General features: G+C 42.1%; 2 protein-coding genes and 1 pseudogene across 17 annotated transcripts in view; 1 reads left to right on the top strand and 2 right to left on the bottom strand.

The window, feature by feature from the left end:
* Positions 1–24,989, bottom strand: part of TTC13 (tetratricopeptide repeat domain 13) — a 109,423-nt gene that overhangs the window by 1,350 nt on the left and 83,084 nt on the right. For 6 of the 15 annotated variants that reach the window (XM_053606677.1, XM_053606678.1, XM_053606681.1 and 3 more), the window contains 7 exons: positions 24,761–24,853; positions 22,420–22,503; positions 21,566–21,650; positions 15,239–15,348; positions 12,357–12,492; positions 10,635–10,714; positions 657–962 (listed from right to left, as the gene is read on the bottom strand). In XM_053606677.1, coding sequence (XP_053462652.1) covers positions 657–962; positions 10,635–10,714; positions 12,357–12,492; positions 15,239–15,348; positions 21,566–21,650; positions 22,420–22,503; positions 24,761–24,853 — 894 coding nt within the window. The remainder of the gene's footprint in view (positions 1–656; positions 963–10,634; positions 10,715–12,356; positions 12,493–15,238; positions 15,349–21,565; positions 21,651–22,419; positions 22,504–24,760; positions 24,854–24,989) is intronic. The other 9 variants (XM_053606682.1, XM_053606687.1, XM_053606689.1 and 6 more) reach the window with 5 other exon arrangements.
* The window catches only part of CAPN9 (calpain 9), a 274,380-nt gene that overhangs the window by 209,056 nt on the left and 40,335 nt on the right, over positions 1–24,989 (top strand). The gene's annotated exons all lie outside the window — the stretch shown is intronic.
* On the bottom strand, positions 1,082–2,857 carry LOC128596876 (eukaryotic initiation factor 4A-II-like; annotated as a pseudogene). The gene has a single exon (XR_008383159.1). The product of XR_008383159.1 is annotated as a eukaryotic initiation factor 4A-II-like (transcript).

Genomic DNA, 24,989 nt, shown 5'->3' with positions numbered 1-24,989 from the left:
GGCAGCTGGGATGCAAAAAACAAGAAGGCCAAGAATACATAAGGTCACAGAGTGAGACTTACTTATTTAACTATTAAAGCATCTGGGGGTTTTACTTTACAAACTCTGAATTCACATGCTCTTCCCCAGTGCTTCTGGAAACAAGAGACCATGGCCTGCTGGAGTCCTCACATGCAGACATCATCAAGCTACCCCTGGCCAGCATTCACTGCCTCACATGTATTTCCTGCCTCAGTGACAATAAACCCTGCAGTGTAGTGAAATTCAACTAAGAAGGCCAAGTGCTACCACCCGGACCAAGGTGGAATGGTTCTGCCTATAGGGCAAAGTTTACTTGCAAGCGTAAGAGTTGGGAATAAAGGGTAAGCAGCCAAGAGAAGCAAATACCTAGTTATATCAATATGACTTTTTAACATTTTTATTTTCCTTATTTTATATTCATCGTTCATTTTTATCCATATACTCAACCTTAAATGGTCTTATCCACAACAGCAAAACATTTTAACCTTGACAAAGTAGATTAAATTCACTGTACTAAACATTGACTTATAAAAGCGAGTATAACAGCTACATGTTTTGTAGGGCTCCAAAGTAACCTGAAACCCCCTCCCTGCCCCAGTTTTGATGCCCTTTGTCACCCTTTATGAGGTAGTTACCTTTTCAAGTTCATCCAGCTTTTGGCTATTTTGCTAAAGGCCTCTGAACCAGGGGCTGTCATAGCTTCAAAGTCAACTAACTGAAAAAGAAATAAATTTGGGAGTGCCATTAAATACAGAGGAAAAGTCACAGATTGAGATCTGTTTGACTTACACACCTTAAAATATAAATCCACAGACTGGGATTCAACATACAACCAAACGTTCCCCTTCCAGTTCCAATGTACCTTCCCTTTGGGAATTTTTCCTGCTACTTCTTTTCCACTTGCCATCAGTGCTCCCACGATGACCGAGTAAGCGATTACACTATTTAAATAAAGAACAATGATCAATTTGTGCTGGTCTATAAACAGTTATCATGTTAAATCTTGCCATGGATTTTCCATCATAAAAGATATAATCTTATTTAAGAATTGTTTAGAGTAAAATATTATATTTAAACATGAGACTATCTCTACTTATTTTTTTTTTAATTTTTTTTAAAGTGAATATACAATTTATTTAACATTCAAACTTAATTAAGACATGTGCAATGCAATATGGCAATTTTACTGGGGATTTAACCCTACCTAGGATATGATTGCTTGCTGGGGCTTAGCAACAGGGTCCAGTTCACACTTAGCACTAATTACTTTATTGAATAAATACAATACCAAACAAAATGCATTTAAATGCTTTCTAAAAAAAAAAAATCAACTTTAAAGGCCTTTCTATTAAGGCTAATGACAAACACAATAAAGGCAGATATGCTAGTTTAACATAATTGGCTGATTTTATATAGCACTTATATCTTTTAGTCCACAAGTATATTATTAAATGATAGAGAACATCTAATACAACCATTTCGACATAACTAGGACATAAATTTCTAAGAAAGAAAGATTTTACAGACCCCATCTTTTATACCCACCCCAACAGTCTAACTCTAAAGAGGATAAAGCCAATGACTTTCCTCATAAGAGCTCACGACTAATGTCGCTTTGCTATCAAAATCTGTATTTCTGATCTGTTATGAGCATTGAGACAAGATTCAAATATTCCCAAAGAAGCACAATGCACGTTGTGATCGCCTATTCAGCAACAGCGAGCACTGCATTCAAAACTATCTCATCCCAGGAATTAAATAAGGTCAGCCACATTTATGGGCATTTCCTCCACTGTAGTATTGTACGAAGTCTCAATGTCACGAAGAATCCTCTTGTCTTCTTCAGTAACAAAGTTTATAGCCACACCTTTCCTCCCAAATCGACCCCCTCTGCCAATTCTGGGAATATAGTTTTCACGGTTGGTAGGTAGGTCATAGTTTATCAAAGACACTTGTTGCACATCAATCCCACGAGCCAACAAGTCAGTAGTGATCAGAACACGGCTTGACCCTGACTGGAACTCCCTCATGATGACATCTCTTTCCTTCTGGTCCATGTCACCATGCAGAACAGACACTGTGAAGTCCCTGGCATGCATTTTCTCAGTGAGCCAGTCCACCATGCGCCTTGTATTGAGAAAAATAACAGCCTGCGTAATGGTCAGTGTCTCATATAAGTCACAAAGTGTATCCAACTTTCATTCCTCTCTTTCAACATTAATATAAAACTGTTTGATTCCTTCAAGGGTCAGTTCTTCCTTTTTCACCAGAATTCGAACCGGATCTCTCATGAATTTTTTGGTCACTTCCAACACATCAGTTGGCATTGTGGCAGAAAGCAACACAACCTGAATACTTGTATTTAATTTTTGGAAAATCTCATAGATTTGATCCTTAAACCCTTGGCTCAACATTTCATCTGCTTCATCCAAAACAAACATTTTTGATCCATTTTGGAGAGAGGTATCTTCTGTTTAACATATCAAACACTCTCCCTGGTGTACCAACTACAATATGTGGTGCTTCAGCCTGAAGTTTTTGCATTTCATTTCGAACATTCATTCCACCAATGCAAGCATGACAAGTTGCTCCCATATACTCTCCAAGTGCCAAAATTACCTTTTGGATCTTTAATACAAGGAACAATAGCTCTCTGCCGAATAGCGGAAGGCTTCTCAAAATCATAAGCATAGATGCCCCGAAGAAGAGACTCCTTTAAATTCATATCATCAAAGTTATCAACAATCTCATTCCAGTTGCTCTTGATGACACCATCGGGGTCCACTCCCTCTGGGCCACCATGTTCTCTGTTATAATCCGCAGAGCCACCAGACATGATCCGAAAAACCACTCAGTGCCCAACTGGAAAGCTCTACTTATTTAAAAATATTGATTTACTAATTTAAGGGTAAATGTTACCAAGAACATTCCTTTTCTGAGGAAAAAAAAGTGTTTCTTTTTGTTAGGAGTGCCTTTCCTATTTGCTTTTACCTATTCTTGTAAACATGTTAAAAAAGTATGCACAAATATATCTTTAACGCCTTCATGAGGCTTAGCTTTTCCTAATTTTTTTTTTATTTTCAATTATTATGGGCACGTAACAGTTGTATATCTTTATAGGGTACATGTGATGTTTTGACGCAGGCACATCATGCAAATTAAAGAAATTGGGGTATCCATCACCTCAGGCATTCATCATTCCTTTGGGTTAGGGATAGAATTCCACTCTTTCATTTTGATGTTTGCCCTAACTTATTCTTGGAGTCACTTTGTTGTGCTATCAAGTATTTTTCATTCTATCTAACTACTTTATTTTTGCACCCATCCATACTGTATCTTCCGCTCCCAGATACCCTTCCCAACCTCTGGTAACCATCATTCTATTCTCTGTCTCCAGGAGATCAATTTTTTTTTACTATTTAGCACTGGGCTATCAGAAGCCTCATGTCATAAGCTGCTCTCCTCATTTATAACAATATTCTTCAATTTGAGTGAGAACATGGCAGATATATCTTTCTGTGCTTGGTTATTTCACTTAATCTTCTCTAGTTTCATGCACATTTGTTGCAAATGGTAGGCTTTCCTTCTTTTTTTGGTGTTGCTATATAATATTCCATTGTGTGTATGTACCACAATTTCTTTATCCCTTCATCCACTGATGGATACTCATGTTGATTCCAAATCTTGGCTATTTGTGAATAGTGCGGCAATAAACATGGGAGTGGAGAGATTTTTTCAATATATTGAATTCCCCTCTTCAGATACACACTCAGCAGTGGGACTCCACAGTGCTCACACTAATTTACAATACTACCAATGCTGGACGATGGTTTCCTTCTCCCTACTTCTTCACCAGCATTTGTTATTGACTGTTTTATTTATTTTTTACAAAAGCCATCTTAACTGTGGTGAGATGATATCTCATTGTTGTTTTGATGTGTATTTCTCTGATGAATAATGATGTTGAGCATTGTTCATATACCTGTTGGCCATCTGTATGTCTTCTTTTGAGAAATGTCTGTTCAGACATATGAAAAAATGCTCATCATCTTTAATCATCAGAGAAATGCAAATCAAAACTACGTTGAGATTATCATCTAACTCCAGTAAGATTAGCCCATATCACAAAATCCCAAGACCAGAGATGTTGGCGTGGATGTGGAGAAAAGGGAACACTTCTACACTGCTGGTGGGAATGCAAATTAATACATTCCTTTTGGAAAGATGTTTGGAGAACACTTAGAGATCTAAAATTGGATCTGCCATTCCTCTACGAGGTATATACCCAGAAGACCTAAATCACATTATTTAACAAAGATATTTGTACCAGAATGTTTATTGCAGGCCAATTCATAATTGCTAAGTCATGGGAAAAGCCCAAGTGCCCACGATCCACGAATGGATTAATAAATTGTGGTATATGTACACCATGGAATATTATGCAGCCTTAAAGAAAGATGGGGACTTTACCTCTTTGATCTTTACATGGATGGAGCTGGAACATATTCTTCTTAGTAAAGTATCTCAAGAATGGAAGAAAAAGTATCCAATGTACTCAGTCCTACTATGAAACTAATTTATGGCTTTCACATGAAAGCTATAACCCAGTTTTAACCTAGAATAGGGAGAAGTGGGAAAGGGAGGGGAGGGGGGGGAGAATGGGCGGAGGGAGGGTGATTGGTGGGATTACACCTGCGGTGCATCTTACAAGGGTATATGTGAAACTTAGTAAAGGTAGAATGTAAATGTCTTAGACCAATAACTAAGAAAATGCCAGGAAGGCTATGTTAACCAGTATGATGAAAATGTGTCAAACGGTCTGTAAAACCAGTGTATGATGCCCCACGGTTGCATTAATGTACACAGCTATGATTTAATAATAATAATAAAAAAAGAGAAATGTCTGTTCAGATCCTTTGCCCATTTTGAATCAGATTATTTGATGTTTTTCCTCTTGAGTTGCTGGAGCTCCTTATATTTGAGTTATTAGTCCCTTGTCAGATAAGCACTTTACAAATGCTTCCATTTTCCAATTTATTCCATTCTATAGGCTGACTCTTCCCTTTGTTGACTGTTTGCTTTGCTGTGAAGAAGCTTTTGTAGCTTGATATGATCCAATTTGTCCAATTTTGCTTTGATTGCCTGTGCTTTCAAAATATTACTCAAGTAATTCTTGCCTAGATTCATATCCTGAAGCATTTCCTCAAGTATTTTCTTTTAGCAGTTTCATACTTTCAGGTCTTAGCCTTAAGTCTCTGATCCATTCTTATTTGATTTTTGTATATAGTGGGAGATAGAAGATCTAGTTCCATTCTTCTGCATAGGGAGATTCAGTTTCTATAGCACCATTTACTGAAGAGACAATCCTTTCCTCATCGTACGTTCTTGGCACTTTTATTAAAGATGAGTTCACTATAGATGTATAGATTTATTTCTGGGTTCTCTATTCTGTTCCATTGGTCTATGTGTCTGGTTTTATGCCAGTACCATGCTGTTTTGGTTATTATAGCTTTGTAGTATAACTTGAAGTTAGGTAATGTGATTCCTCTAGTTCTGTTTTTTCACTCAGATGGCTTTGGCTATTCTGCATCTTTTGTGGTTCCATAAGCATTTGAAGATTTTTTTCTATTTCTGTGAAGAATGTCATGGGTGTTTTGATGGGGATTTCATTGAATCTGTAGATTACTTTGGGTAGTATAGACATTTTAACAATACTAATTATTCCAATTCAGAAGCATAGACTACCTTTCCAATTTTTGTGTCTTCTTCAATTTCTTTCATCAATGTTTTAAAATTTTCACTGTAGAGATCATTCACTTCATTGGTTAAGTTTATTCCTAAGTATTTTATCTTATTTGTACATATTATAAATGGGATTATTTTCTTGGTTTCTTCAGATTGTTTACTGTTGGCATATATTAGTTCTGATTTTTTGTATATTGTTTTTGTATTCTGTAACTTTATCGAATTTGTCTTTCAGTTCTAATAGTTTTTTTTTTTTTTTTCTGCTACGTCCTTAGGTTTCTCTAGATACAAGGTCATATCATTTGCAAACAAAGATAATTTGACTTCTTCCTTTCCAATTTGGGTGCCTTCTTGTCTGATTGCTCTAGCTAGAACTTCCAATATTACGTAGAATAACAGTGGTAAAAGTGGGCATGGTTGTCTTGTGCCAGATCTTAGACTTTGATGGGAGACATTTTAATACTGCTTCTATCTCTTGACTCATACTAGTTTATTCAGGGTTTTTGTTTCTTTATGGTTCACGTTGGTAGGTTGTATGTGTCTAGGAATTTATCCATTTTTTTTTTTTTTTTTTAGCTTTTCCAGCTTCTTGGCATACTCATCCTTTAGATTTCTGCAGTATCAGTTGTAATGTCTCCTCTTTCATCACTGATTTTATTCATTTGAGTATTCTCTCTTTTTTGTAGTCTGGTGATGTGTGTGTCAATTTATCTTTTCAAAAATCCAACTTTTCTTGTTGGTCTTTTGTAATTTTTTTTGTTTCAATTTCATTTATTCATACTCTGATCTTTATTTTTTTCTTTTCTCTACCAATTTGTTTTATTTTTCTAATTTTTTGAGATGTATTGTTAGGTTCTTATTTGAAGCTTTTCTGCTCTTTGATATAGGCGGCTTATACTATAAACTTTCCTCCTATTTCCTATATACCTTGGGTTTTGATGTTGTCATTTTCATTTGTTCTGAGAAATTTTTTAATTTCCTTCGTAACTTGTTAACCTACTGATCATTCAGGAGCTTATTGTTTGATTTCCATGTGTTTGTAGAGTTTCCGATGTTTCTTTTGTTATTGATTTCTAGTTTTATTATATTGTAGCCACAGGAAATACTTGGCTAGATTTCAATTTTTTTTAATTACTATTATTTTTGAGACAGAGCCTCAAGCTGTCCCCCTAGCTAGAATGCTGTGGTGTCATCATGGCTCACAGGAACCTCCAACTCAGGCTCAAGTGATCCTCTTGCCTCAGTTTTTTCTATTTTTAGTAGAGATGAGGTCTTGCTTTTTGCTCAGGCTGGTCTTGAACTTGTGAACTCAAGTAATCCATCAGCCTTGGCCTCCCAGAGTGCTAGGATTACAGGCGTGAGCCACCGCACCAGTCTTTTTTAAAAAAATTTAAAGACTTGTTTCCTGGCCTAACATATGGCCTATCCTTGAGAATGATCAATGATCTAAAGAGAAGAACACGTATTCCTGCTGCTGAATGAAAACATTTCATAAATATCTACTAGGGCCATCTATGGTGTAGATTAAGTCCAGTGTTTCTGTGCTGATTTTCTGTCTGGATGATCTGTGCTATGCTGAAAAGTGGAGTGCTGAGGTCTTGTACTGGGGTCCATGTCTCTCTTCAGCTCTGATAATATTTGCTTTATGTATCTGGGTGCTCCAGTGTTTGGGGCATATGTTATATCCTCTTGCTGAATTTCCCCCTTTATCATTAAGATGACTTTGTCACTTTGTACAGTGTTTGTCTTGAGGTCTTAATCTGACAGCAGCACAGTGACTCCTGCTCTTTCACGGTTTCCATTTGCAGGAACTATCTTTTTTTTTTTTTTTTTTTTTTTTTGTGGTTTTTGGCCAGGGCTGGGCTTGAACCTGCCACCTCTGGCATATGGGGCCAGTGCCCTACTCCATTGAGCCACAGGTGCTGCCCTGTAGGGAATATCTTTTTTCAACCCTTTATTTTCAGTCTACACATCTTTCTAAATGAAGTGGGTTTCTTTTTTTTTTCTTTTTTTTTTTTGAGATGGAGTCTGAAGCTGTCACCCTGGGTAGAGTGCCATAGCATCACAACTCATAGCAACCTCAAACTCTTGGGCTTAACTGATCCTCTTGCCTCAGCCTCCCAAGTAGCTGGGACTACAGGTGCCTGCCACAATGCCTGGCTGTTTTTTGGTTATAGTTGTCATTGTTGTTTGGTGGGCCCGGGCTGGATTCGAACCTGCCAGCTCCGGTGTATGTGGCTGGCGCCTTAGCTGATTGAACTATAGGCACTGAGCTTGTAAAGTGGGTTTCTTGCAGACAACATACAGTTGGTTGTTTTTTGTTTCTATGCATTCAGCCACTCTATGTCTTTTGACTGGAGAGTTTAGTCCATTCACGTTCAATGTTATGACTGACTGGTAGGGATTTCTTGCTGCCCTGGGTTGCTTCATTTCTGGTTGTCTTATGGTCCTCCATAAGGCTTGGCTTCAAAATGCATATATATAAAATACAATAAACTTTGTAAATACAAATAAATTAATCTTTTTTGGGGGGGTCATTTTTAATGATTAAAAAATAAGATTAATTTATTTATCTCAGAATGTTTGCAGCTTTGTGTGTGGGGGTGTGTGAACTACTAGGACTCCAAGGAGGTTGGTACAAACTCTAGTGGAGTGCCCTTGCCTGCTTGCCTGGGGGCACATGATGCAGGGTCCCCTGCCTCACTTACTCAAAGACAAGAGTAGGACAATGAGTGTGCAGGGCTAGGTAGGAGATGTTTAGAAGTAGTTGTGCTTATGTTTGTGGCAAGAGGAGAGAGGGGGCTGGTTGCTTCTGGGTGGAGTGGGGACAGCAAAAGTCCACAGGACCCAGCATCAGCAACATGATGCTGTGCTTTTTCTAGAATCCATCAGCTTATGATAATAACAGCTCTTGCCATTGAAGACATACAGCTTAGCAGAGGGGAGAGGATGGCACAGATACCATGAGAGTAAGCTTCTAAGTGCCATGAGTGGACACTGAGGAAAGCAAGTGAGCCTATTCCTGGGGTTACCTACCAAGGAAGATGTCACAGAGGCGACAGACACATGTACTACATCCTCAAGGACCCTAGGGTTGGGGAGGAAGGGGACAGAGGAAAAGGCAAGGTGTGGTAGAGAGGTTAGATGGAAGATCTGTGGGAGGGCCATAGGGGAAAAGAAAAGGGCAGCTACAGGGAGAGGTGCCATGGCCAAGGCAAACCAGCACAAGGTCAGGACTTGTCAGAGCTGGGACACTAGGTCGCCAGCCCTGGCCCATGAAACTGCCAGGACGTGGACCACTGTACAAGCTCGCTTGGGGTACGGCTCCCCATAAGTACTGGGGACCCCACTGTCTCAGTCAGGTAAGGCTCTTCAGCAGGAGGAGCCAGGTGTCTCAGTCAGGTCAGAGGTGCTGGAGCACCTCAAAGGCGTAGCAGTCAGTCTTAGTAGGAGTGTACTAGCAGCACTAGTAGGAGCCTAGTAGGAGCCTTGTAGAAGCCTCTAGTAGCTTCTCCCGTGGCTATTTATAGAAGTGATCCTGTGGCTATTTACACCACAGGTGTGGAGACTGCCAAGCAGTGATGTATGTTCTCCCGTGCTCTTATGTGCTACGTGCTCTCGTGCTCTTTAACGAGAGACCAATCCCTTCCCCATTCCCTTATTACCAAGGTGTTTCTTTTCATGTTTCTCCTACGGGGACTGGCACTGCACACTGTGCATGGTGCCACCAAGCTTGTACTTGAGCTAGTGGCTTTGGGAAGATTCTGGAGAGCAGTGGGACACAGAAGAAAGGGGTAAAACTAGCTGCGGAGAGCTTAGGAAAGAGAGAAACAGAGGAAGAGGAATCCACAGGCATTGGGACTGAACAGTTGTAGGGATGAGGGACAGAGTAGGGAACAACTGGAGCTGCACTGCCCTCAATGTCACATGAGCGCCCACAGAGCTGCTGGAGGAGTGGACAGAGGACAGATACAGGGAGTGCTGTGCTGTGCCTACATGGTGGGCCGCAGAGCTGGTGTGAACAGGCCTCATGCACATATATGTGGTGGACACAACTAGCAACAGTTATGCTGACCACGTAACATTTACGTTCCTCTTTAGTTTTAAATACTATAACCAAATTTAATTTTTATATACTACTACCACATCCAGGCAAATTTTACTTTCTGAAGCATTTATGAAAGATAATGACATTTAAGTGTATTCTTTTCAGCCCAAACAACTCAGGTTTAAATATGTGCTAGCAATGGCAATATGCCTTTCATTTACATGATTCACTACATAGAGTAGTGGGGAAAAGAGACAAAAATGAAAACTCTACAGACATATCCTTTGTTTTGATGATACCTAAAAAACTACTGATGTACTCATACAAGTAGCAAGAATTTGTCCAACATAAAATAGTAATGAATGATTGGGACCCATTAGGATTAAAGGTCAACTGACAGCCAAAAAATGGAAGAGGGAGAAGGGGAAAATAGGGGCTGCCCAATACCAAGGATCAAAACACACAGAGCTCCATGTGTGACACACAGTAAAGCTCTAGGGCAGTGGTGCTCAACCTTCCCAATGCCCCAGGGTATTTTCATTGTTAAAAAGGGGTCACGACCTATAGGTTGAGAACTGCTGCTCTAGCAGATTTTTGCTACTGGCCTGTTACATGTTAGCACGCTACATTAAATTGTCTTCCATAATTCTGTAGATGATGTGGCAGATCAAGGAAAGAATTTTTAAGTGAATTTGAAAAAAATAGGGGGTCTCTCTCACGGATCCTTGTTCTTTTGTAATCATATGCATAACAGGAGGGGTAAGCAAACAAGAACATGTTTCTAAGCTTGAAAAGTTTTTAATGACAAGATATCACTAACCTGGATCCTCGAGAAAGTGGCATTAAATTATAAAAGTAATAAACTAAGGATAAGATTAAGTTGCAGACAGCATCAGCCTCCTAGAAAAAAAGACATAGGCTCATGAAATTAAATACTTGATTACGAACTGAACTTCCATTAGGTGATGAGATACGTTTATATCAGCAAAAGGGCTACTTATTCCTCTCCTATAAGAATCTACTTTTCACATTCTTAGTCTATACTCTTTTTTTTTTTTATCATTTCTTCCAATAAATGGACATACATACAATTCAATTTGATGTTTTCCTAGCTGTTTCTTTTTTCTTTTTTTTGAGACAGAGTCTCACTATGTTGCTCTTGGTAGAGTGCCATGGCTTCACAGCTCACGGCAACATCAATTCTTGAGCTTAAGCAACATCAAATTCTTGAGCTTAAGCAATTCTCTTGCCTCAGCCTTCCAAGTAGCTTGGACTACAGGCACCTGCCACAACGCCCGGTTATTTTTTTGTTGCAGTTGTCATTGTTGTTTAGCTGGCCCGGGACAGGTTCCACCTCGCCAGCCTCAGTGGCTGGCGCAGTAACCACTGTGCTACGGGCACCAAGCCACCTAGCTGTTTCTTAAACTGTGACCCTTTGATAAACATAAAAATCTTAGTCTCCTTTAGTATTATCTGAAATGTCAAAATACATATTGTGATTAAAATTTTAAAAACCATTCGTTAATACAGACATGTTTTCTCAAACAACATGTATCCCTACTTCCAAAGATTCAGGCAAGTCCCTGCCCCAATACTGAAATGAAATTTAGTTGACAAATATGCTTAATTACATGGATGAATTGATTGAACATCAGAAAATGTTATAGGCGTCTGTTGCAGAACATGGGACAGGGCCATGTTGGGGGGAGAATGTCTACCACAAACTCCTGCTGCACAGAGCCCATGTCTAGCAAGGGCAGACCACAGACGGTGGAGGCTACAGATTAGGAACGGGTCACTAAGTGCAAAGTGTAACAACTCCAGTGCACTTCCGATTTTTTTTTTTTTTGAGATAAGAGTCTTACTTTGTCACCCTTGGTAGAGTGTTATGGTGTCACAGATCACAGCAACCTTTAACTCTTGGGCTCAAGTGATCCTCTTATCTCAGCCTCCTGAGTAGCTGGGACTACAGGCGCCTACCACAACACCTGGCTAGTTTTTATTTTTATTTTTTTAGAGACAGGGTCTCACTCTTGCTCAGGCTGGTCTTAAACTGCTGAGCTCAGGCAATCTGCCTGCCTCAGCCTTCCAGAGTGCTGAATTACAGGCGTGAGGCACTGCACCCAGCCCTCTAGCGCACTCTCATTGCTGTAAACCAATAAGAACACACCATTTGGGTTAAATGCAAAAGCTCATTGCAAATATATAAGCAAAAACCACAATATAGGGAAGAAAATGGAAGAAAAAGGTGAAGCACAGGCCATTTTCATTACAGACAAAATTTTTCATTTAAATTTTGTCAAAGCCTAAACTTATGATAATGCACAGTACTAATGACATAAATAATTAACATATCATCCTACCCCATTGCTCTATTTAGTAAATATGGGAAGTTTTTATACTAAAAATATTTTAGGTCTATTCAATCTGATTTCAAGCATAAGATGTACAGTCTCAATGAAAGGGAAGAGCTTTTAAAAAGCTTATAAAAAAAAAAAAATCACCGGTAAAGTGGAAATGATAGGAAAAAAGAGAGACTTACCCCAAATTCTGAAGAAAGAATCAATACTTTTCCTTTTGCTGTCAGATCTTTATAAAGTGCGTCTATTTCAGCATGATATAATTGTGTCCTTTCTTCTGTGGTTTGAGTTTCCACAGAAAATAGTATATTGCCAACTCTGAAAGTACAAGAATGGGTGTCAAAGGCATGCATTATACAGTCTGAATGGCAAGTACAGAAAAGTTTAAAAAAGAAACGTGAACAGCATGGTGTTGTGGCACTAAACACATTTAACTGTAGATGGAGGTATGTTTTAGAAGAATGTTTTTTTCCATAAAATATAATATTTTCTTCATAATTTAAGTGACCAGCTACTCATTTGCTCACACTAAGTAGAACTTGTTAAATGAGTTTATGTAACATATGGGGAAACAATTATACATAGTGAAGAACACATTTAAACACCCCTATGCCATTTCAAACATGTATCCCTAAATATTTTCTTAGCCACCACATGAAGATAGACCACCAGGAGCAAGAACTGTGCACAGGAGGAAAGTCCAGGGCCTGAGCTGGTTTGTCTTTCTGGGCTTCTGCTGCACGCTTAGCCTCATGGAGGCTCGTGGACGTTGTGCACTTGATGCCACAGGTATTTACTGTATAACACCATTAGCATAATGGCACTTAGTTCTCAGATCCTACAAAGAAAAGCACAGCCACTGCTTGGAGTGAAGGAAGGAGGGAGAAATGGGGGCTGCTCTGAGATCATGCATGGGGCCATAATGCAGCTCGCCAGTGGTTCAAAAGATTAGAGTCAACCTGACTTGGCAGACGTGGGGAAAAGCAGGAAAGGTCTCACGGGAGAAGGGGGGTTCTGAAGGCCGGGACAGGATGAGAGACCCCGACACAGGCAAGGGGAGGTGAGCCTGGGAACAAGCAGTCAGGGAGACTGGCAGGCCAGGCTCTGACAGGAAGATGGTCCATGCCAAGTAGGATATGTCAGAGGCCACGTTGTAGGAGGCTGTGCCTGCCTGGCCCAGAAGCTGGTTTTAGCTGCGACAGACAATGGCAGGGTACAGAGAGGGAAGGAATTTTTGGAGCCTAGGGAAGGGAGGTTTGAGAGTGCTGCTGAAACAGATGGAGACATGACACCAGGCACATGTCTACTCCGAGGTAGGAGGCCCACACCAAGAGAGGCAGTAGGTAGGGGGAACAGGCAGGCGGGGAGAAGCACCTTGTTCCAGGGGAACAATCCACGTCCAGCTGCCCCTTGAAGAACACAGCTCTGAACCGCTCAGGTCCACTTACAAGTACATGTAGAGTTTTGCTCCTGCACCATGAGAAAGCAAGGCCAGCCCCTTCTCTGCCTACTCAGTGTGAAGATGGTGAGGATGACGATCTCTACACCCACCTAACCAACAGGAAGTATATCTTCTCTTCCTTACCATTTTCTTAATAACCATTTCTTTTCTCTAGCTGACTTTATTATAAGAATACAGTATACACATCTAATACATATAACATACAAAATACATGTGAATTGACTGTTTAGGCTATTGGTAGGGCTTCTCGTCAATAGTAGGCTATTGGTAAAGTTTTAGAGGAGTCAGCAATATGCACATTTTTGACTGCGTGGAGGGCAGTGGGGTTTAGTGTCCCTATCCCCTGCATTGTTCAAGGGTCAACTGTAATCTTTTATTTAGTAATTCCACTTCTGCCTAGGAATGCAGGTGCTTTACTGGTGCTCACTCCTGCAGGCCTGTTTAGATTGTGAGAGTGAAATCACATGAGGAAGCTAAAGCCTGCGAGGCAGAGGGGCTGGAGGATGTGAACCCACCACGGAGCTGGCGGAGACTGGGGGCAGGGCTAAGCTTCCACGGGCTGTGCACCTGAAGAAGGGGTGGGTGTGTGTGTGCGTGTGTGCATGAAGTATGTGCACGTGTGCATGCGATGTGTGTGCCTGCGTGTGCATGATGTGTGTATATGCACAAGTGCATGCGATGTGTGTGTGTGCGTGTACATGATGTGTGTATGTGCACAAGGGCATGCGATGTGTGTGTGCACGATGCATGTATGTGCATGTGTGCGTGCAATGTGTGTGCACGTGTGTGCATGATGCATGTGTGTGGTAGAAACTGATTTCACCAAAATTCAAGGTACATAGAGGTTGCCATGTGAAGTTTGGATTTCAGAAGTAATTAAAACTTTATTAAAAACATTCAGTAGTGTTATTTATAAAGTAAAAAAATGGGAAATACCCTGAATAATCAATTAAAAAAATCAGTAAGAGAAAGTCTAGAACGGAATACTTTGCAGCTACTAAAAATGCTTATATGGGACATTATAATGGTAAGCCTAGAAAAGAAACAGGTTACAAAATAATATGTACAGTATAACTTCAGCTTTAATAAAAATAACTTGATTTTTATTTTGTTAAATAAAATAAAAATAAATAAAAATAAGGTGGATCCTTCAAAGCTCATTTGTATATTCTAAACTTTCTACAATAAGACTGTATTACTCATATAATTATTAATTAAAGTCTATATATATTTTTAAAATCCTATAATGGGCTTCAATTTGCCAACTCATCTCCTTTCATTTTATTAGTAACCCTCCCCCCAACCACCAATAAGGAATGCCAAGAACTGAAGAATGCTTCTCACAGACTATTAAACATGGCACTTACTATCCAGAAAGTTGTTAATTTTAGCACATTCAAAAATGTGTCTGCTGGTGCAGTGCTGTGGATACCACATTAAATGAAATACCTGGTTAAAACTGTACACTAGATCTTGCTGCTTTTCATTTCCGGATCTTACACATAAAGCACAAGCTGGGTAGGACCAACCTCGTGGCAACACAGAGCAGGTGCCACATCCTGCTGTGGTCCAGCCCAGGCCCACGGTAGGAAGCAGACGTACTTGTCTCCCGTGATAGTGATCGTGAATCCGTCATATTCCTTCCCTTGGTCTTTGAGGCTGGGAACTTTTGTGTTCACGGTGAACCCGTCCTTCGTTTTAGTATTAAACTGCTTTCAGGGAAAAAGAAATTCACATTACCAGCTGCTACTCCACAGTGCTGAAGCCACCTTAGTTGTTTCTCGAGAGGGTCGAGGAAGTGACCTGAGGTAAGAGGCAGTGTATTCCTGGCAATTAGCGGCCAAGGACATCTCAGCCTGTCTTCATGTTCCACAGGCCAGGGGGAACCTCAGCACCAAAAGCTCCCTTAATTATCAAGGGCACTGGCCAATTCTAAGAGTGAGTTTTTTCTCACATCCATCTTAGTAGGCACAACTTTGTTAGCAGAATAATTGTACCAAACATCTTAAAACTCAAATAAGCAACATATTCACACTGGACAGCCTTTCAAGCAGAGTCCGATTTTTCTGAAAAGTTCTCAGAATTATATTTGTTAATTGGAGACCTGTATACACACACACACACACAAACACACACGCCTTTGCAGACACAGAGAAGTATGTTAAAGGAATTATTCAGAACTAGGAACAGACCTCAGAGTGATAGGTATGAATGCAGTTTCAGATGACATCTTTCTATGTAAAACATTCCATCTATTATATTTTATGTGATATTAATCCTTTAATAAAATTTCTAATTAAACCCCCCAACCCCCAAATAAAACATTTGGATGAACCTGAAATGCCAGCCAATAGGTTTTGTCATTATTCCAGAAAAACGTCCCCCAAATTAATTTCTTTAATATTGCCAATTTTTTTTTCAGGATTGAGGCACTTGGCTTGGTGCCCTGTAGCTCAAGCGGCTAAGGCACCAGCCACATACACTAGAGCTGGTGGGTTCAAATCCAGCCCGGGCCTCTGCAGTCCCAGCTACTTGGGAGGCTGAGGCAAGAGAATAGTTTGAGCCCAGGAGTTAAGAGGTTGCTGTGAGCTGTGTGATGCTATGGCACTCTACCCAGGGCGACAGCTGCTTCAAGCAAGACGCTGCTTGGTTGTGGGAGACATGGTATACACACAGCGGACGCAACAGCTGCTCACAGCAGCCCAGAGAAGGGCGTATGGCCAAATGGGCAGGAGGCTGCTGAGGCCAACTGCAGACTCTCAAACAGGCAAGCATGCAGAAAATAACAGCAGAAGAGGGAGTGTGCTAGCACTTACTATGTGCCAACTGATTCTCATTTAATCCTCATGATGTACCAAAAAAACAAGGTATGGGCCGGGCGCGATGGCTCACGCCTGGAATCCCAGCACTCTGGGAGGGCGAGGTAGGTGGATTGCCTGAGCTCAGGGGTTTGAGACTGGCATGAGCAAGAGTGAGACACCATCTCTACTAAAATAGAAAAAACTAGCCAGGGGTGGTGGTGGGCACCTGTAGTCCCAGCTACTCAGGAGGCTGAGGCAGGACAATCACTTGAGCCCAGAAGTCTGAGGTTCCTGTGTGCTATCATGCTGCAGCACTCTACTGAGGACGAGAGTGAGACTCTGTCTAAAAAAAAAAACGTGATAGGATAGTTACTTATTATAGACTTCGCCCTTGGGAAGTGAGGTCACTGAGGGAGCTGGGTAGCCACAGAGTGGGAATGCAAACCTATGCCTCTGTGAATTACGATCCTAGTTACTTGTTGAGATGCTGCCCTGGCATTTTATTTTATTTTATTATTTTGGGGGTATATTTTAACTTGGTTTTTCATCGATGGCACACTGTGTGTTTCAGCAGAAGCTGCCAGGGGACATTTCACCAAGCACTTTACACAGGTTGCAGGTACTCCGTATGCCTTGTCAAGCCCCAGCGTGCCCAGGACCCTGAGCTAAAGTGAGACGCACGACACAGAAGACAGTGCCAGTGGGTGACAAAATCAAGGGGGCATCAAGGGTGGCGCTGCTCTACCTCTCCCTGGCTGTGTGCTATGTGACACAGCCGTGCTGTCCATTTTGCTTTTCTCTTTAAACAAAGACATATATAAAATATTAAAATCTCCCTTCGCCAAGATTCTTTATTCTGCCTAATACCGCAGTGAATTTCAGTGCCTTAAACACCTACAGGAAGGTAGGTGAAAACCTCTGAGACACACTGCAGTTGCTAATCTGTGCAGCCTAGCAGCCCCTGGTGAAGCCATTCTGCCCTCTGGGGGGCACCGAGGGAATTTATGGGAGACTTTGTTCGTTACAGTGACTGGGTAGATGGAGTCACGAGTATGAGACGCCCCACAGTGCAGGGGACTATCACATATTGTATGTGACTCTCCAAGGTCCTGGTGAACTTCGATGCAGATGAGAATTACCTGTTTATATTTAGTAATTACCTGGGTCTGGAATCATATCCCATTCTGCACCTAGATGCTATTTGTTACGCAGTCTTCATACACACTGAGCTGAAAGCAGACGGCACATGCGTGGAGTAATGAGCGCCATACACAGCTTGGAGCTTCATCAAGCATGGTTCACCATTTCAGAAAATCATGTCGCTGGTGACAATGCAGCTTGCCACACAGCACACAGGTACAGGGCTGCATTTGTAGCTGACACATTCTCCATGATTTTATGCATGGGTGCAAGCTGTTGGCTCCTCCAGAAGGCATGTCCAGATTTCAATATAACAAGATAGATGTGATTTGAGTAGAAGCGACCTTTCATAACTCCTTTAAGGCACAAAACTGAATTTGTGTGGGAAGTTTTTTCACATTGCCTATGAATTTCATCTTAGTGCAGTAAAGGACTCAGTGGAACTCAGGCGGTCTGTCCAGAATCGCTGCTCTTCAGCACGAAGAATGTGGGACAAAACCCAACGACAGGCTCACCGTGCTCAGTGGCAGACATGGCACTCTGTTCATGACACGCCGCCTCCTGGCTACTCCTTAAGGATGGGCACACTGCGCTGATTCACACAAGTGCCCTAAGTTTGCTATGAATCAGTCTCATCTACTGTAGATACAGGAGCACACTGATTCAAGTTTCACATTAATGCTCAAATCATTTATCGTAAAAGCACATCTAACAAATGTTGCCACATTTTGGAATAGTTTTACTTCTAGGAGGAGAGAAGTTCATGCAGTTCTAATATCTTACTGGATTATACTTTAGTCAATATAATTTCAGTCCTTGTTGTAGGACCGAACAGCCCACATATGCTCTCTTCTCCTCGGCATCTTCCTCATGTAGCTGCAATCACATGCTGTTGTGTCCAGCTTCTGTGGCTCAACGTGTCTCTGAATTCATCTGTGTGGCTGCAAGCAGCAATGCCAAGTAGTGTTCCACCACTAGTCTCTGCAGAGAAACACTGACCGATCCCGTAAATCCCTGACCAAGAAGAAGACCCCTGGTCCAGGAAAGCTATGAACTGGCAACAAGCCTTGGGGCACAGGCAAATCCAGAGAAGCAGCTTCTCTCTGAGAACCTATGCTTTGACCTCACTGCACTGCAAATAAGAGGGGTAGGAATGCTGGGAAGCCACATTGGGACCTTGTTGGGCTGCACGAAGAGACACAGGATGCCCTGCAGGCTCCCTCTCTGCTGGCACCCTTCTCTAAAGCCAACGAAACCTATCTGAGCCCGAGACCATGCACGACGCAGGGCTAGAATTCTTTTATTTTCTTTTAGTCTCCACCCCCCTGCTGAGATCCTCCATCACTAGGTTCATGCTTTCCTTTAAGCCCTTGAACACATTTAGCAAGCAGATAGGACTTTAAAAAGAGCAAATTCCAACCTCTGGATCATCTCGGGGTCTGTTCCTGGTAACCGTTTTCATTTTTCTTGGTTATGGGTCCTATTTTTCTGCTTTTTCACTGCCTTAGTTCTTTTATACTTCTGTACAGAATATTTGAGACTGGGTAATTGATAAAGAACAGAAATTTATTCTCTGACAGTTCTGGGGATTGGTACCAATACCAAGGTACCAGTTCTGGTACCAATACCAAGGTACCAGCACCTGGCATGGAGGCCTTATTCCTCACATGGTTGAAGGCCAGAGTGCAAAAGAGAGAGCCTGGTCCTGAAAGACCTTTTATAAAGGGACAAAAGACTCTTCACCCTTGTGATCTAAACATTTCCCATCAGGGCTCACCTCCCATTGTCATTGCATTCAGCATTAAGTTTCCAATACATAAATTCTGGTGAGACATATTCAAACCATTGCATTCACTTCCCTAATAATTAAGGAATACAGATTATTTTGCCTGCTTTAAAGGGGTACTGAGCTTTGTTTTGACAGGTAGATAGATAGCCAATCCATTAAGTCCGTTAGGTTTGGTTCTATTCACTGTTAGTACAGCCTATTTAGACACTACACTGCCCTTCGTGCTGGAATGTCGTCCTCGCTGCAACTACTGTCTTCCTCCTACAGTGGGATGTGCTCCTCACTGCAGCTGCTGTCTTCCTCCTACTCCTACAGTGGGATGTGCTCCTCACTTCAGCCGCTGTCTTCCTCCTACTCCTACAGTGGGATGTGCTCCTCACTGCTGCTTCTGTCTCCCTCCTACAGTGGGATGTGCTCCTCACTGCTGCTGCTGTCTCCCTCCTGCAGTGGGATGTGCTCCTCACTGCACCTGCTGCCTTCCTCATACGGTGGGATGTGCTCCTCACTGAGCTGCTATCTTCCTCCTGCAGTCGGATGTGCTCCTCACTGAGCTGCTGTCTCCCTCCTGCAGTGGGATGTGCTCCTCACTGCTGCTGCCTCCCTCCTACAGTGGGATGTGCTCCTCACTGCACCTGCTATCTCCCTCCTGCAGTTGGGATGTGCTCCTCACTGCTGCTGCCTCCCTCCTACAGTGGGATGTGCTCCTCACTGCACCTGCTGTCTCCCTCCTGCAGTGGAATGTGCTCCTCACTGCACCTGCTATCTCCCTCCTGCAGTGGGATGTGCTCCTCACTGCTGCTGCCTCCCTCCTACAGTGGGATGTGCTCCTCACTGCACCTGCTGTCTTCCTCATACGGTGGGATGTGCTCCTCACTGCACCTGCTGTCTTCCTCATACGGTGGGATGTGCTCCTCACTGAGCTGCTGTCTCCCTCCTGCAGTGGGATGTGCTCCTCACTGCACCTGCTGTCTTCCTCATACGGTGGGATGTGCTCCTCACTGAGCTGCTGTCTTCCTCCTGCAGTCGGATGTGCTCCTCACTGAGCTGCTGTCTCCCTCCTGCAGTGGGATGTGCTCCTCACTGCACCTGCTGTCTTCCTCATACAGTGGGATGTGCTCCTCACTGAGCTGCTGTCTTCCTTCTGCAGTCGGATGTGCTCCTCACTGAGCTGCTGTCTTCCTCCTGCAGTCGGATGTGCTCCTCACTGAGCTGCTGGCTCCCTCCTGCAGTGGGATGTGCTCCTCACTGAGCTGCTGTCTTCCTCCTGCAGTGGGATGTGCTCCTCACTGAGCTGCTGTCTTCCTCCTGCAGTGGGATGTGTTCCTCACTGTAGCTGCTGTCTTCCTCCTGCTGTGTATCCTTTCTTGATTCTCAACTGAATGTTTGCAGTGCTCACAGAATCTGCCCACCCTGCCGAGACTAGAGCTTCACTGTCTTCTCGGTCCTTCAAACATGTCTGCCTGTGCTCAGCTCCAGTCCCTGCACCGGCCGTGCTCTGCAGAGCCTCCTGATTCTCTTGCTCCACGTGTATGACCAGGTCCTTAGCCCAGGATGACAAGGCCACCCTCAGGAACCTCTGGGCCATCCCCACCCTGTGTAGTCTCCTCCTCCTCCTCTCTACTCTGCCATAGAGATTCCAGCCACCTCTCCAGACCCAAACTCCCCTCTCTGTCTTCTCAGTTCAGTGAGGCTGCTGTGCTCTGCTGAGCTCCACACGTCTCCCAAGCCAAGCCGTCTCCTAAATAGCCCAGCAGGGAGCTGGGGTGCCCGTGGGGCTCACCTCATGTTTCCCTCTCAAGAATCACAGCCTTGTAATTATCCAGTGCCTGAACATCACCGCCTCATATCTTGTCATTCGGAAACGCTGTGTGTGGAAGGGCAGCTCAGTGGCAGTGACTCATGATGGTCTAAAGCAGAATTCAGCTGTATGTACTTTAAGGGCTTCTTCTGTTTTCTGTATTAAATGCTTCTTCCTCACAACTTAGTTTTTCTGCTTGAGTCAGATGCCTGTTTTTTATTTTGGTTGTTAATCAGAATGTGTTCATATTAGTTATTTTGGACAACATGCTTTGTAAGTTTTAAAACATTATAGCATAAAATTAATGAACACACATTTAGCAATTACGAATTCTTTTCAAAAAAGTACTGTTGGCTTTTATCCCTCTCAAAAAACCTACTACAATTTGATGATAAACTTACTTTCATAATTGGAAGTAGGTCTTCCACCTTATGCACCTTTTCCAGAGCTTCTCGAACTTCCAACAGTCCTTTAGGGTTATTAGCTCTGAGAAGGAGAGAGAGTGGGAGAGGGAGGGAGATGGCAACTGAGTAATGCAGAAATGTGATGACTAATTACACCATTATATTTAACTTAAATAAAAAAGATTATAAGTAATGGAATGGTTTACTTCTAATAAATTTGGGGCTGCTGAAGAGAATTAAAGAAATGGCACCCCCAATTAGAATGTGAAAAAAGAAAAACAGAATGAGTTAATAGCCATAACTTTTGTAGACATGTTAGGGTGTGAGTTTGGTTGTAAAAATATGATCCTCCTACTCTGAAATTCAAAGAACATGCTTTGTTCCTTTCTAAAGCTGCCCCTGAAAGTATCCTGCTGGGGTTTTCTACCAGTTTTATATTTATTTGGTGATATTTAACCATCCAGAATTCTTCTCCAGTGCTCTGCTCACTGTTGCAGCTATGTTATTATGTTATACAGCCTTTCAAGTGAGGGAGAATGAAAATTAAAGTGAAATGCCTAATATTTAAATTCTAAGAAACTTCCTGCATTTTGGAAGAAAGAGATTTGAAAGTCATAATAATGTGAATAAGGTTAAAAACAGTTGACCTAAAGTCCATGAATTTTGTGAAATTATTTTTTTAAAGGTTGATAAGTGACTATGAAAACTTTTACCATTCTAAACACTATGTAACAATTTCACATAGGTTTTTAGATGGTCAATAGGCTTGGTTTTCATGTCTCCAAAATACAGCAAATGTGAAATGTATGAAATCAACTCACTCCTACAAAGGAGAAAAACTCAATGCTTACCCATGATAAACAAGAATCCTATCTTTAATAAAATGAAGTATCTTCTCAAAATATTCCAGGTATCTCATGTTAATCACCTGACCCCTATAAGGCAAAAATGATAATAAAATTAAGACTTTTTACAAGGGAATATCCTCAAAACATCATCTAATTTCAAAAACAATTAAGAGAGCTATGAGAATAACGTAGGGGAAAAAAAGCCTGGGAGATTCACTTGTTCACAATGTCTCAGCAAGATCACTTGTCAACCCTTGGTGCTTATCCTGGCAGGACAGGCATCAGACTTGGCTCCAGATAAGCACAGTGGGAAGAAAACTCCCTGCATGCTTCAGTGAGGTTCAGACTTCAGAGCCAGCTCCCTGGACGGGTCCCAGCATGTCCCACAGAACGTTGTCTCCCTCCCTGGCTTCTCCCAAATGCATTATCTGCTAATACCCTGCCTTGGTCTCAAGTTCACCCACAGTCATCCTTCCCTTTACCCACACTAAATACTATTCTCCTTACATTTCCATCCCTTTTACTTTTAAACTCCCCCCTCTCCCCCAGAACTCTATGTTAAGCTAGCATGCTGAGTCACACCACACCCCCTGCACACCCCAAACCTCAGGGATAACCAACCGTCAGATAGGAACTCACTCCACACTTTTCCCCTAAAACTGTGTCTACCTACTTCTTATGTGGTGCTAGCTGGTCTAATGGGACAACCACATACTGGGGGGAGGAAGAGACAGACAACCCTCCTCTACTTTCATGCTTTCCCCCTCGTAGTGTACCTGATTCTACTTTCTAAATATCCTCATCTTCCTCTTCAACCCATTCCCACACAGCTTTCAAGGCCTTCCCTTGTATTCCCCTAAATAACCACACAACTTCCTGACTTCCTCCTGGGACTCCAAGGTTGTTGCCTCCTTTCAAATATATTCTGCCACCTGCTGCCAGATGCTGCTGCCTTTCCCCTACCACCAGCCCAGTGTGCAAACCTGTTCAGGGACTTCTCTGCAGATAGTCCTCAACGGCTCACCATCGTCTTCAGGACAAAGCACATTCCTTAGCATGGACTATAAGGTTATTTATATTCTGACTTCTGTCTATCTTTCTAGCCTCAAAACCCAACACACTCTGAACTGCAAACTAGTCCCTCGGCACAGTGAGTCAGTCGCCGTCTCCTGACCGCACCTAATTCGTCCGTCCAGGCCTAATCACCTGCCTCTCTCTGTTCTCCATTTTTCCAAACAGCTGAAATGTCACTGCAGGCAGCATGAAGTCCTATTCTCTGGGTTCCCACACCTGCTGTACGTACATATGACCATGACTTTTAACACACTGAACAGTATTGTTCACTGGTCTTCCCTTGTCACTAAACCGTTTTCCTTCCTCTATCACCAGCACATTAAAGCAAGTGACTGGGTCTGCCTATCAATGTCACAAATTATTCCATGACAAGGAGGAATGAATATACAAGTCCCAAAGAGAAAACAAATTTGCTTTTCTCCTTGGAACTTGTATATTCATTTTTAGAAATTAAAAATAAATACACAAGTGACACTTCCACCAAAACTCAAACTTATGTGTTAAACTTGTAGAAAATAATATTTTCTTGATTCAGGTTCCCAGAACTAAAAGCATTTTAGAGGTGACACAATAGCTACATTTATAAATTTTATCTAAATTTAAATTCATTAAAAGATAGGCTGATGATATGGGTTACCTTGACGCTGACATTCTTTAATATTTGTTCGTCATTTACTTGGAGGGCAGGTGAGCACAGGAAGGAAGGGCAGAGAGATAAGTGTTTCACCCAGGTACCCAACTTGTAGATCCTATGCAGGACACAGAAGCTCCCTAGGCAAGCTGACTTGCCCTCTCTTGAAGGTAGTGTGGGGACCAGACAATGCTACTTATCCAAACCCTTTCTGTGTTAAGGGTGGGAGTGGAGGAGCCTTTTCTCTACCACAAAAGACTTGCCAAAGAATTTCTTTGAGCCACACAGTATTATCAAGGTACTATAGTAAATGTCATGTTCTCCATCTAATTACTTTTTGTGATGTTCTAGGGACCTTACAGACAGATGCCCTCAGCAGACACCTGCAGTCTGCCCTTCAATGCACCCTGCATCAGAGAGAACGGCCTGAGGAGGGGTGTGACACTCACTGCACTTCTTTCTGCAACTGGACTACCGGAAAGGAATGCAGGCAGGACTCTGCAAGTGCAGAGCTGACCCGTGTGTTCCCTGGTCAGAAAGTCACCAGGAAAGGAGCAATGGGTCGCTCCTGATCTCAGAAGTCTGCCTCTTGAGAATAAACTCCTCGGAAAACAGAAAAGATGCATGAAAGGTTCATACCTAATTAAATTGATGTGGTTGTTAAAACCTCTGCTGAGACTTCGTGCTGGCATTTGATCTAACCACAGCACAGGCTGATCTGGGTCAGCAATCCTATAAAACAGAGCTTGTTAAACCCAAAGAGCTCAAAAGCATTCTAAATAAAATACGTGTAAGTCTTTGTAAAGGTAGGGATAGAATGACTGCTAGTCCATTACACCTAAAAATATGATGTACAAACCTGCAAATT

The sequence above is a fragment of the Nycticebus coucang genome, chromosome 10 (assembly GCF_027406575.1).
Source record: "Nycticebus coucang isolate mNycCou1 chromosome 10, mNycCou1.pri, whole genome shotgun sequence".
Taxonomy (NCBI): Eukaryota; Metazoa; Chordata; class Mammalia; order Primates; family Lorisidae; genus Nycticebus; species Nycticebus coucang.
This window is presented reverse-complemented; position numbering and strand designations above follow the sequence as displayed.